Source organism: Chionomys nivalis, chromosome 4, assembly GCF_950005125.1.
Source record: "Chionomys nivalis chromosome 4, mChiNiv1.1, whole genome shotgun sequence".
Lineage (NCBI taxonomy): Eukaryota > Metazoa > Chordata > Mammalia > Rodentia > Cricetidae > Chionomys > Chionomys nivalis.
In genome coordinates this window covers 47,995,973-48,009,128 of record NC_080089.1, presented here as the reverse complement: position 1 = coordinate 48,009,128, position 13,156 = coordinate 47,995,973, and the positions used below count along the sequence as shown (strand labels likewise).

Genomic DNA, 13,156 nt, shown 5'->3' with positions numbered 1-13,156 from the left:
TGAGGCAATATTGACAATTATGCTACAATGCTGTTCACTACTTCCTGCCTAACTGGATGAATTACTAACTATCCTACCTGGGTATTAGTTACCCATGTGTTAACCACTTCCAACCCATCAAAAAACAAGAATCCCACAAAAATAAATGAAAATTATATTTTAAAAACGTAAAAGCAAAAGCAGAATTTACAACTGAGAACAATAAATACTGTAATAGGGAAAATATTCTAAATGGCATACCATAGGAGTTTATCACTTTTACCCTCCGAAAATATGGAGGCATTGCGTTCTCCCTACTCAGGTACAGGTAGGCTTCAACAGAAAGAGAGAAACTTGATCATACTGAAATATCAGAAGCAGCATAAACCTTTACATGAGTAACTCAAATTCAGTTTTAGCAAAGAACTTTATCAAAACATGAAGACTCACTGATTCACATCAACTGGTGAGAGAGAGGAGACAGATTCAAGTTCTGTTCAATGTGTGATTATCTAACTTGTAATTCGAACCTCTTTCCCTAAACGTTCAATCCTACTTCAGTGGCTCTGTCACTGGGAGAACAAGCAAAGATATACACCTTACCTCTTGTCCATACTTCACCGAATGATCGGAAGGAAGCAGCGCAATGTCACCTTCCACCATGGCCCCTTCCAAGCATTCGTCTAAGTTGCGATAACCGTTTACCTGGAGAGGATACTGGCCGAAGGTCTCGTTGTTACAAAAGGGCTTTCCTAGGCAAAGAAGGGGAATGTTAAAGCGTCACCACACCATTTCAAGTCTACTTCTTTGGCTCCACTGAGACAGCTCCTTCTATAATTCAGCAGTCTCCTGAGAACTGGTTAGAAAAAACTTAAGCCAGGGCGGTAAACTCCAGTCAACCCAGGCATGAACATCAACGAACAACCACTGATTCTGCAAAAAGTAAAGCCACCCAATGTACCCTCGTCCCCAGTCAAAGACCCTCCTCAATAGAGTCTTGGCTGGACTGGAATAAGACTGTAGAAGATTCAACCACTTTACAAACGAGAAGACTATTTCAAATGTTAAGTATGTAAGCTGGGAATGTAAGCAACAAATTTCAGACTAGGGGAACTAGGGAATTATTACAAACAAATCAGTTTCTTAACAAAAATGTATTTCAATATGGACACAGTGGCACTTGAAAGGCTGAGTACTGTGGCTTCAAGGCCATTCTGAACTACAAAGCAAGTCTCTGCCTCAAAGAAACAATAACACAAAATATTTAAAGTAAAAGAAAAGGGGGTGGTGTGAATGGGTCTGGAGGATCAGTGGTTAAGAGTACTCACTGATCTCCCAAAGGTCCTGAGTTCAATTCCCAGCATCCACATGCAGCTCGCAACTGTCTGATGCCATGTACATAAAATATATAAATAAAAAAAGGGTGAAATGGGAGCCCAGATTCATGTATGCCAACTAGTCATACACGAATCACGCATGATGGCTGAGGATGTAGTTGAGTGGGTACCACTGACTCAGTGTAGTCAGTCCTGAGTTGCATTCTCAGAGGGAGGGGATTTCAATACTGATTAAAACAAACAGAGGCTAAGAAGAGAGTTCCAAGTCAGTCCTTGATCCTTTGTGTCAAGGGATGGGGAATAGGGAGGGGAGGATTTACTAATCTATGTGAGCACATGAGAAATCAAGTTGACTTGGGGTATCTTCCTCAATCAGGAGCAGTCTATGACTGTGCTGGCTAGTTTTATGTCAACTTGACTCAAGCTAGAGTTATCAGAAAGGAGGGAACCTAAATTGAGAAAACGTCTCCATAAGATCCAGCTGTAGAAAATTTTCTTAATTAGTGATTGATGAGGGAGAGGGGCCCAGCCCATTTCAGATGATGCCATCCTTACACTGGTTGGTGGTCCTAGGTTCTATAAGAAAGCAGGCAGGAGCTGGAGAGATGGCTCAGTAGTCAAGAGCACTGGCATCTCTCCCAGAGGTCTTGAGTTTAATTGCCAGCAACCACAGTTGCTCACAGTCATCTATAATGGGATCTGATGCCCTCTTCTGGCAAGCAAGGTTTACATGCAGATAGAGCACCGCATAGATAAAAATAAACAAATCTTTTTAAAAAAGATATTTTACTTTATGTGCACTGGTGTTTTGGCATGGGTGTTGGGTCCTCTGAAACTGGAGTTACAGACAGGTATGAGCTGCCATGTGGGTTTTGGGAACTGAACCTGGGTCCTCTGGAAGAGCAGTCAGTGCTCTTGACCGCTGAGCCATCTCTCCAGCCCCCAAATAAATAAATCTAAAGCAAGCAAGCAAACAGGCAGGCTAAGCACGCCACGAAGAACAAGCCAATAAGCAGCAATTCCTCCATGGTTTCTGCATCAACCTCTGACTCCAGGTTTTAGCCCAGCTTGAGTTCCTGACTTCCTTCAGTGATAGACAGCCAACAAAGAAGTGTAACGCCAAATAAATCCTTTTCTCTCCAACTTTTTTACTTTTGGCCATGGTGTTTTTTTCACAGCAACTGTAACCTTAACAAGGACTTTTTATTTTTCTAAGATTTATTTATTGTTGGGTGGTAGTGACACACGCCTTTAATTCCAGCACTTGGGAGGCAGAGACAAGTGGATCCCTGTGAGTTCAAGGCCAGTCTAGTCTACAAAAGTTAGTTCCAGGACAGCTGAACTACAGAAAAACCCTGTCTCAAAAACCAAAACAAACGAATAAAAAGATGATTGCTTTATTCATTAAGTAATTTTTTAAAGTATACAGTGTTCCGCCTGCATACATGCCTGTGTGACAGAAGAGAGCACCAGGTCTCATTACAGATGTTCATGAGCTACCATGTGGTTGCTGGGAATTGAACTCAGGACCTTTGGAAGAGCAGAGCCTGTGCTCTTAATCTCTGAGTCACCTTTCCAGCCCAACATTTTAAAATTACATATATAAACTGAGAATTTGAGTAATAACTAGCTATTTGACATTTCAAACTTCCTCCCAGTTTGTGCACCATTCAGTTTGTAGGCTTAGACCTTAATGAATGAAGCACATCACTGGAGGTAGCCTTGTGGAGTTTAGTCTCACCTTATTCCCAGTTTGCTTTTTCTGCTTCAAGCCTGTAGCTAAAAATATTATCTCTCAGTTTCCTGTTCCTCCACCATGCCTGGTGATTGCTGCCTCAATTCCCACCATGATGGACACTGGTCCTTGTGGAACAGTAGCCAAAATTAAACTCCAGAATTTGCTTTTTTTCATGGTATTTTATCACAACGGAGAACTAATGTAGAACTTGGACCAGAGAGTTGCCAACTTGTTGGCTAGTTGCTATCAAGAACTTGGACCAGAGAGTTGCCAACATGTTGGCTTGTTTTTCGGAGGAGTATGGAAGAAAAAAAAAGTGTTGAATGTTATAGGCAGAGCTTAAATTAAAGGACTGTTCTAGTAGGAGCCTAGAAGACAACAGTGCTGAGGGAGAGCAATGAGGACTATGGAGGCCTGGCTTGAGAGGCTTCAGAGGGAAGCCAGGACTGACAGCACCCTGAGGGGAAGCCAAGACTAACAATGCCTTGAGGCCCTCCTGTGATATTCTGGCATAGAATCTAGGATGCCTTCTGCCCTTGTTCTGGGAACTTGCCCAAGGCAAAATTAAAAAGTAATGGAATGATTTCTTTGGCAGAGGAAATTTCAAGACTGCAAAATGTTGAATTTATGGCATGTTTATTGTTAATGCTCACATAGATCTACTGTCAAAAAGAACAAGCGGGGTAAGAAGAAAAACAAAATGTATAGTTTTGAGATGCCAAGGCACATACTGAAAGAAAAGCTGTAATTGTTAGATCATCAGTCTTTAAAGAGAGGCCTGCTCTGTGCTAGAAGAAAGGGAGGGCAAGACCCTACCCAGCAAGCTTCCAAGTTATAACATAGAGCTCCCAGGAAGCAGCAAGAACAAAAGCTGCTGCTAAGGTGATTCAAGGAGCAAGGATCCATCCCAAGCCAGCAGCTGAAGTAGGCGATATCTGTCCTCCAAATGGTGCTGACTTGAGAGATATGAAGCCCTATAAAGCTGAAGTCCCAGACACCAGACATTGAACTATAGGATTTGGGATTTGTCCTGATGGGTTTTGGTCTTGCTTTGATTTAGTATTTTCTCACTATGCCCCCATTCCTCCCTTCTAGTAAGAGAACATATATTCTGTACCATTATATATTGAAAGCATGTAATCTATCCTTTGATTTTATAAAGGGTTACAATTAAGAGATTCTCTTGAGTGTCAGAAGAGACCTTGGACTTTTAAATAGTGTTGAAGACTATGAAAGACCACAGAAGACTTTTGAAGTTAGACTAAATTCATTTTACATTTTGATATGGCCATGAGCCCTTGGGGTCCAGGGAGCAGAATATAGTTTGAATGAAAAATATCTCCCATAGGTTAAGTCATTTGGACACTTGGTCTCCAGTTAGTAGTGCTGTTTGGGGAGACTGAGGAGGTAGCCTTGTTAAAGGAAGTATGTTGCTAGAGGTTGACTTTAAGAGTTCATAGCCTTTTCCCTGATTCCAGTTTGTTTTGGTTGTTTCATACTTGCAGTTAAAGATGTAATCTCTTGGCTTCCTGCTGTCCCCACTATTATGAATTCTAATCCTCTAGAACCATAAGCCAAAACAGAGCAATGCTAATCCATGGAGTACTAGGCTATACTATCAGGAGCCATGGGTATAGCAGTAAGAATGCAGCATGAATTCTGGGTTCAAGTCCCAGTACCAAAAATAAACACAAACAATACATTTAAAAAATAGCCCCAGTGGTGGTGCATGCTGGTAATCACATGGAAGGCTGATGCAGGAGGACTGGTGAGGATTTGAAGTCTCACTCTAGGCTACATGGAAATTTTAGGCTAGACTACATTATGTGTGAGATTTCGTCTCAAGAAACAAAAAACAACAATCAAAAAACCCTCACAAGCTCTTAACAAACAACACCAAAACATCAAATAATAAAAATGCATAAAATGAGGGAGAAGAGCAGACAGAGAACAACTGGATGTGGGTTCACAAGCTGTTGAATTCACAGAGGTTTTGATATCATTCTATTTGTACAAAGTCAAAATCCTAAAACAAAAAAAAAAGTAAGTAGCATCCCTGCCATCTACACAGATGTCACACAATTTAATATAAAGTCTAGGACAAAGACTGTGCCCACTGCACAGATGATACTAAGGATGCTGGAGCTCACAGACTATGTGTTCAAAGTCACACAGACAAAAGCCAGAGTCAGTGACAGTCCAGGATTTGTTGGACTTTTAAGGCTACTATGTCTGCCTGAAAGTACACAGCAATGAGGAACAGTAACAGCTAGGAACCAACACACAGGACAGACTTTACCTTCTCGAACCCCTTCCGTCAGGAAAGTACCATAGAACAGCTGCACCATGGGATTTTCAGGCTTATTCCTGGGATTGCTGCTATTTTAAAAGAGAGACAATTCTGTGTCAGTTGGATCAAATACGTTCTCATAAAACCCAAGTGCATTCAAAACCAACATTAGTCCATTTTCATTAACCACAGACTGCCATATGGCATTTAAGGAAGCAAAGACTGACTTAGTTCAGCACAGACACTGACTGAAACAAAGATACCTGGCATTGTGCTGGAGATGCAAAGTGTGAACCCTGACCTCGGGAATATTAGTCTTTAGGATGTTAGGGAGTCACACACGGTGACAAATGTATTCATATGTATGTGTGTGCGTACACATTTGTTATAGACACCTATGTCTATTGACAGGTATATTCAAAAGGTAGAAAATAGCAGAACAGTAAGAATGGACCACCCCTAAGAGTTTTACAAATGAAGTTTTCTCAGTGGCACAACAGAATTAGGGTACAAATTTTCTTTTCCTAAAGCCTGTTTTACATTGTAGTTAACTCTGTAAGTTCCCAGTTGCAAACTATTTCATGGTACTTTACTCTCCAATCTCAGATTTAAACCTACTTAGAAAAGCAGGTTCCTGGCAGCCACAATAGGATGATACATGCATGTCCTTGTGGCCCTGGCAGGGGTGATTGATCCTTATCCTCCGTGAATACTAAGCAGATGCCACAGGTGAGTGACATCAAATATAATGGTTTCATATCATACACCACATCTACATCTAGGACTCATTTACCAGCTTTTAATCACATCTTACAACCAAGCAGTTAGTTGGGGCTTATTCTTTCACAAGAGAAAAAAAAGGCTGCAGGTTAAGGGGACAATCTAGCTCTCTAAAGGGAAAGCCAAAACAGGGCAACACAATGAGGAATAGCCCAGTGGCCACCAAGAGGTTTGGCAAACACCAATTTCTAGTTGAGAAGAGTGACTTTCCCCCACCATAATTCTCAGTGGTAACTGTGAGTCGGAAGGATGTGCAGACAAACCCTCAACACTCACTTAACATTAACAGCTAGCTGGAACGCATCCTCCAGCCAATCCAGGAGCTTGTGTGTGAATTCACTCACATCTTGCTATAAGAGAGGCACAAATTGCAGTAAGTTAGATGCAATACTGTACTCAGGGAAACAAAGGTTTGCCCTTAAGCCCACAATTAAAGACTCTACTCCTATGACACAAACTCCTTTTTGGGAGCCAAACTTGCATATACACAGGAGCGGGAGCCAGCGACTAGAGACAAACTGCAGGGCATTGATGAGATCTGACCATGCTAGGCCAGGAAGGAGTGGAGCTCTGCAGAGCTGGCCACATCTCTGTGTGACAGAGACACAAGCACTAGCTCCAATTAGTCATTTTTAAAAAGGCCCAAAGAACAGACTAGAGTCCACAAGAGTTCCATAAGAACTGATGGAGAAAGGCAATTTTACAAACTATTTTGAGAATGCTGGTGAGCTATGTAATGGAGAGCAGGTTCAACACTGCATGCAGAAAGAAGCTGGTGTAACAGCAACAGCTTTGAGTTTAATGGCAGGTGGAGAAAGGAAAGATCGCTCAGAAGAGCTGCTGAATTTAGGTGGTTTGAAAAAGAGGATTTCTATCCTGGAATGATGTTGCAAGCCTGTAATCTCACATTCAGGAGGCTGAGGCTGTAGGATGAGAAGTTCAAAGTTCAAAGTCCACCTGGGTTTAATATTGAGATTTGTCTCAAACTCCAAACCATATTAAGATTTCTACCAGACAAAGGACTTGACTTTTCTTAATTATCCTTTGCTACAGCTCACTGAATTACTTTTCAAATTCCTTACTGCTTCAACAGCCTCTGTTAACTCTTTTTTTTTTTTTTTTTTTAAATCCTCCTGGTTATTGGAGACATCTTGCTAAGTAGCCCTAGATGGCTTGGTGTTTACTGTGTAGACCAAGTTAGCTGCCAATGTGCAGTAATCTCCTCCTGCCTTTGATGCCTGTGTACGGGATTAAGGCATGAGCTATCATGCCGGGCGAGGCTGCTACTCTGTCTACTACCACGTCTTCTTCCTTTGGTAGTACAAGCACCTTGTATAATTCTCATTTGTGCACATGGACTGCCAGAACCCCGTGTTACCTCTTACTCATGCACACAGACACATAGCATGTACTCTCTCTCACTACACCTTCTGAGAGTAAAATAAAGGGTAAATGAAGGTACTCAGCATCCTGTCTAGCTTTGTTCAGAGCTTGTCAAACAATAACAATGAAAACAGCAGTATCACATTAACAAAGGTGATTTCATATACTCAATCCTGAAATAAAACAAGAGAAGAAACAAAGCCCCCAAGTACCTGCTGCTCCTCTGATGACCGGAAGGCTCCCTTCAGCAGATCCAGGGCTGCGGAAGGATTTACAAATTTTCGATTTGATCCCAACAGTAAAGCAAATAAATACTGAAGCTCTTGCATAAACATGATATTTCTCTTTTCCTATAAAAAAACACAGCCAACTTATAAGATCTTATTTAGAAAGTTTGAACAGATAAAGACAAAAGTTATCAGTAACTATTCTCTAATTCACATTTACCAAGCTCTACAATTAGTCAGAATAATCTAGCAAATAGGAACCAGATAAAAACAGCAAGGTGTTACTCTAGAACAAAGAGTAAGAATCTAGGGGCCAGGGGCCCTGCTATGGAGAAGACAGATGCTCTCTTATTGGAGCTGCCCACGGCCGTAGGAGAATGCACTACAGCACCATGACAAGAGTGCAGTCAGAGTGCACCCTGAAGTCTCTGAGAAGGTCCAGGCTTCTTCCTCAGGATTCTCTGCATCCCTTGACCTCAGCAACCAATGGCATAAGAGAGGACACCACCTGAATCAGAGGTTCTGAGTGTCCCCACGCAGCACAGCACTCAGGTCAGAATGGTGTCTCACTGCTATTGAGACTGTTTTCCTAATTTTATTCCTACTTTACTGGACATCTCCATAAGCCCTTACTTCTTATCCAAAAGAGGGAGAAGAGTGCCTAACAATGTAACAAGTATCAGCACAAGCCAAAGCCCATCACAGCACATCCGATCCAGCAACATACAAACTCTGTCTCCGTGCCAACTTACAGTGTGACTTCGACAGTTTTCAAGTACGTTCTGTGGTAGACTATAGCTGAGAACAAGTCTTCGGAACTCAGGCAACTGAAAGAGAGACTGAGAGAAAGAAATTCATTCTCAGCCACTTTCATTTTTAAAGATTTATTAATTATGTATATTCTATCTGCATGTCTGCATCAACACGAATAATCTCAGAAATATACACTTTGTGTGTGATAGAAGCTGGGCATGGAAATTTGGGCCTATAATCTCAGCATCTAGGACTCTAAATCAGAAGGCCTGCCTCATGTTCAAAGCTAGCTACAGTGAGTTTCAGGGCCAGCCTTGGCTGCTTAGCAAAATTCTGCCTCAATCAATGTAGCTAGAAGTATTCTCCATCCCACTGGTCCCTCTGGATCAGTTTTTCTCTGCCTGCCTGTTCCCGAAGTCCCTTATGAAATAACTACTCTGAGGCCTATTATCAGTTACAATTATTTGGCAATGTCTTCTTACTGGCGAGCTCTAACTCCTAAATCAACCCATTTCTATTAATCCGTGTATTGCCACAAGGCTGTGGCTTACTAGCGTGGCACTAAGTGGTGTCTCTCCACCTATTCTTCCTCTTTATTTCTGTTCAGATTCCTGCCTGGCTTTACTCTGCTAAGCCATTAGCCAAAACAACTTCATTCAGTAACCAATAACCAATAAAAACAAATACAGAAGGACATCCCACATCCTCTCCCTTTTTTGTTACAGAGGTGTATAGTTCCATTTGTTAAATTAAGAAAATAAAACAAATACCTTGCTTAAGGTATACTATACACATGTATGATTAGGTCTGTCGGGGCACAGGTGATGGCAGACAGGACTCAACAGCACAATGATTTTATAATATTCATCATAAAAAAGACCTGCACATGTGTTGTGTGTCCCAGTGCACACTCAGGGGCCGTTAAAAGTATTAGATGTCCTTATCCATCATCCTCTACATATTCCCCAGACTCAGGGGCTCTCCCGCAACCTCGCATGGTTTCTAAGCTCAGCTGGAAGTCAGTCAAGCCCCATGATCTACTATCTCCACCCACTTGAAGCTGGGGTTATAGGCATGTGCTGGATGTCTTGTCTTTGGTGCTCATAATTGTACAGTAAGGTGTATTTAACTGCTGAGTTCCTGTAATACTCACTTATTATGTAAGTTGTAAGCACAGCAGTTTTATTCTGTCGTGTGTGTGTGTGTTCATTTTAAAAGGGATCATTACATAGTTCGGGCTAGTCTCAGACTCTTGAGCCTTCCACTTTAACTTCCCGAGTCCTGGAACTGCAGGTGTGTACCCATACATGGCTCTCAGTTACCCACCTTAAACCTCAAACTGGCCCTCTATTCTTCATTTCATTCCTCAGTAACCCAAAGGTCAGGGCCAGACTGTGGTCTTTCCAACTTTAGAATATTTACATAAATGCTGCCAGCTGAATGCCCCTAATTCCAAAGTCTGAAATTCTCAAGTTTTGGGGATTTTGAATATGCTATCCTGTTGTCAACTGGTTTTCCTATAACCCTCAACAACTATTCCAAAATCCATCTGTCCTTTCACCAACTTTTCAAAAGAAAAAAAAAAAAATGGCTGAAAGCAGTGTATAAGGAAAACATAAGCCTGTTCAATATCTCTTACCCAAGTAAAGGTTAAGGGCATCATGAATTCAGTGTGTGTCTCCACACACACACACACACACACACACACACACACACACACACACACACGACAGATGTAGGAAGTAACTGACTGCTCACAGAGTCCTAGCTCTACCTTCCTACATCTTTTAACTTTTTTCTTATTTTTTATGACAGGATCTCACAGGTCTTGGCTGATATGGAATCACTACGAAGCCCAGGCAATCTTCTTGCCCCAGCTTCAAAAGTGCTGATTACAGATTCGTGTCACCTTGCCTGTTTTGCTCCCTACTACTTACATTTTGCTTTTCTTTTTTTTTTTTTTTAACTTCATTTTATGTGCATTGGTGTGAAGGTGTCAGATCCCCTGCAACTGGATGGATCTTCAGACAGTTGTGAGTTGCCATGTGGTTGCTGGGAATTGAACCCAGGTCCTCTGGAAGAGCAGTCAGTGCTCCTAACCACGAGCCATCTCTCCAGCCCCCTTTGCTTTTCATTTTAAGTATGTATTTACTGGGGGCTGGGGAAGCAGCACACACACATCAGGTAATGTGTAAAGTCAGAGGATTAACTTGCAGGAGTCAGTTCTCCCCAACACCTATCCCATTCTCCATTCTTACCCAGTCAGTTACAGCAGCTTTCTCTCTCACATGGGTTACATATTCTCTAATTTTTACTCACAAATGTTCTGTATGTAACTATGGCCCAAGCCCTAGTCACCTTCACATCCCTCCTTGTCAAGCCACCACGGACTGACACACAGAAGCAGCAGCCCCTTCTCCCACCCTCCTTCACAAGGCCTTTGCAGCACTTATCACTACCTGATTCTGTTGACTGACCACTTCACTGTTTTAAGGTAGACTCCAGGAGAATATGGGCTTTCTTTTAGTCACTGTTGTTTCCTGGGTCCTAATCAGAGTCAGGCACAGAGTAAACAGAGTGTACTTTGAAGTGTTTTGGCTTTTGAGCAGTGGGTTGGATGCCACAGAACCATTTAATAAACACACCTGCAGGGAGGGAGAGGGAACGACACTGGCTGCATGAAGCTTATGATGCCTGGAAAATACTTTTTTTAAAAGTGTATTTTGCCGGGCGGTGGTGGCACACGCCTTTAATCCCAGCACTTGGGAGGCAGAGGCAGGTGAATCTCTGTGAGTTCGAGACCAGCCTGGTCTACAAGAGCTAGTTCCAGGACAGGCTCCAAAGCCACAGAGAAACCCTGTCTCAAATAACCACAGAAAAAAAAAGTGTATTTTGTTTTATATGCATTAGTGTCTTGCTTGCATATAATATATGTGCACCATGGAGTTCAGAAGAGGTACTGCATCCCCTGCAACTGGAGATAGGGATGGTTATAAGTCACCATGAAGGTACCGGAAACCAAACCCAAGGTCCTCTGCAAGACTAACAAGTGCTTCTAACTCCAGCCCTGGGAAATATTTGATAGCCACTTCTCTCTAAGGAAAGCCACCCACCTGCTTGGCTTTACTTTGACTCTTTTCTGAACTAGAAATGCATATAGTTAACTCCCATGTAATGTCTCATACAAGTGTAAAACATAAGCATCTTGAACTCAGCACAGCTACAGCCTTATTGGCAACTTCTGGCACACACAAATTATTCCTCTTGAGATACTCCAGATGGACCTTGCAGTCTTTCTCATTTCTCTCTTGCAGGTATCATTCATCAAGTCCTATAGATTTCATTCACTCCAAGAGTGTTTCCACAGAGTTGAGGATGTGGCTCAGTGATTAAGAGTTCTTGTCTAGCACACAACACACTGGAGTAGATGGGTGGATGTGTGTGTGTACTTATATTGAATTCACGCATATAGCCTGCATAGTGGTACATTGTTATAATAGTGGTGCATACCTATAATCTCAGCACTTGGGAGGAATAGGCAAAAGAATCACAAATTTGAGGCCAGCCTGGGCTACATAATGAAAGAGAGTATTTTTACTTCTCTCTTTCCAGGATACCTTATCTGCCATGCCTCTATCCAAGCTACCCTGAACAGTATTCATTGTTGACCCTACACATTTAATATATTTATATTTCAGTACTTCCCAGTTTAGACACCATAAATTCTCAATCCAAAACATACAAAACTAAGTATAGTGTGTCCTTACATGCACATGCCGAGTAGAGATCAGACAACTTGCAGGAGTTGGTTCATTTCTCCAAGTGGGGCCTTGATCAAACTCACTGTCTCTGGGCTTACAGCAAGTGCCTCTACCCAGTGAACTATCTAGCTAGCCTTGTTTTCACTTTCAGAAGTCAACTTCACATCTCTCATCTTAGCTAATGAAGTTATATCCAGAAGAAACAGCTGTCTCTTACAAACACCATACCTGAATAACAGCACTGAACCAGCATGTGTTGCCAACATTTTTCAGCCCAACTGGCCAACCATCCACTCTCCTCCAGTTATTGGGATTGTGGTTTTCTCCCCAAACTTCACAGCGTTTTCGCTTTGAGCGCTTAGTTTCTGCAGAGTTTGCCTCATGCATTCTGTAGCATGCCAACACCATATATCAAAAGAAAAAGAAAAGCAGTTTAAAGAATTATTTACTATACACAGGATGCTGGCAATTTTGCACAGATGATTCAAATAGCAGAATAATCATTCACTGGACAACCATTGGCTACGTTAACAGTTCTACAGTTATATGTAAGTGAAAATTGAGTTCTAAACACAAATTTAAGCCCTTCCATTACAGGTACTATTTCTAGTCAGACCCACAATGAAAATGAGTTGAGATTCAAGGCTATTCACACCCACCACATTAAAGGTTTTCACTCAACCATGCTATCCTATCAAAGGGCTTGTCAGTGAAAGGGGGAAATGAGGCACTATGCAAAAGCTAGGAGCCTCCAAACTGCCTCGCACAAAATTCTCTATTCTATGTTTCTCTGAAAAAGAAACTCAAGAGGTGTTAGGAGAAAAGTACAGAAATCAAAAGAAGCCACAGCTGGAAGTGGATGTCTGTGAACTACACAAGTACCACATAAGTACCAAATTCTAACATCA

At 41.8% G+C, this 13,156-nt stretch overlaps 1 protein-coding gene across 10 annotated transcripts in view; it reads right to left on the bottom strand.

Moving 5' to 3' along the window:
* Usp28 (ubiquitin specific peptidase 28) overlaps positions 1-13,156 on the bottom strand; it is a 57,555-nt gene that overhangs the window by 25,132 nt on the left and 19,267 nt on the right. For 6 of the 10 annotated variants that reach the window (XM_057766325.1, XM_057766329.1, XM_057766330.1 and 3 more), the window contains 6 exons: positions 12,477-12,636; positions 8,487-8,573; positions 7,720-7,857; positions 6,401-6,474; positions 5,354-5,433; positions 583-731 (listed from right to left, as the gene is read on the bottom strand). In XM_057766325.1, the coding sequence (XP_057622308.1) occupies positions 583-731; positions 5,354-5,433; positions 6,401-6,474; positions 7,720-7,857; positions 8,487-8,573; positions 12,477-12,636 (688 nt within the window). Of the gene's footprint in view, positions 1-240; positions 522-582; positions 732-5,353; positions 5,434-6,400; positions 6,475-7,719; positions 7,858-8,486; positions 8,574-12,476; positions 12,637-13,156 lie in introns of those variants that run through there. The other 4 variants (XM_057766326.1, XM_057766331.1, XM_057766333.1 and 1 more) reach the window with 2 other exon arrangements.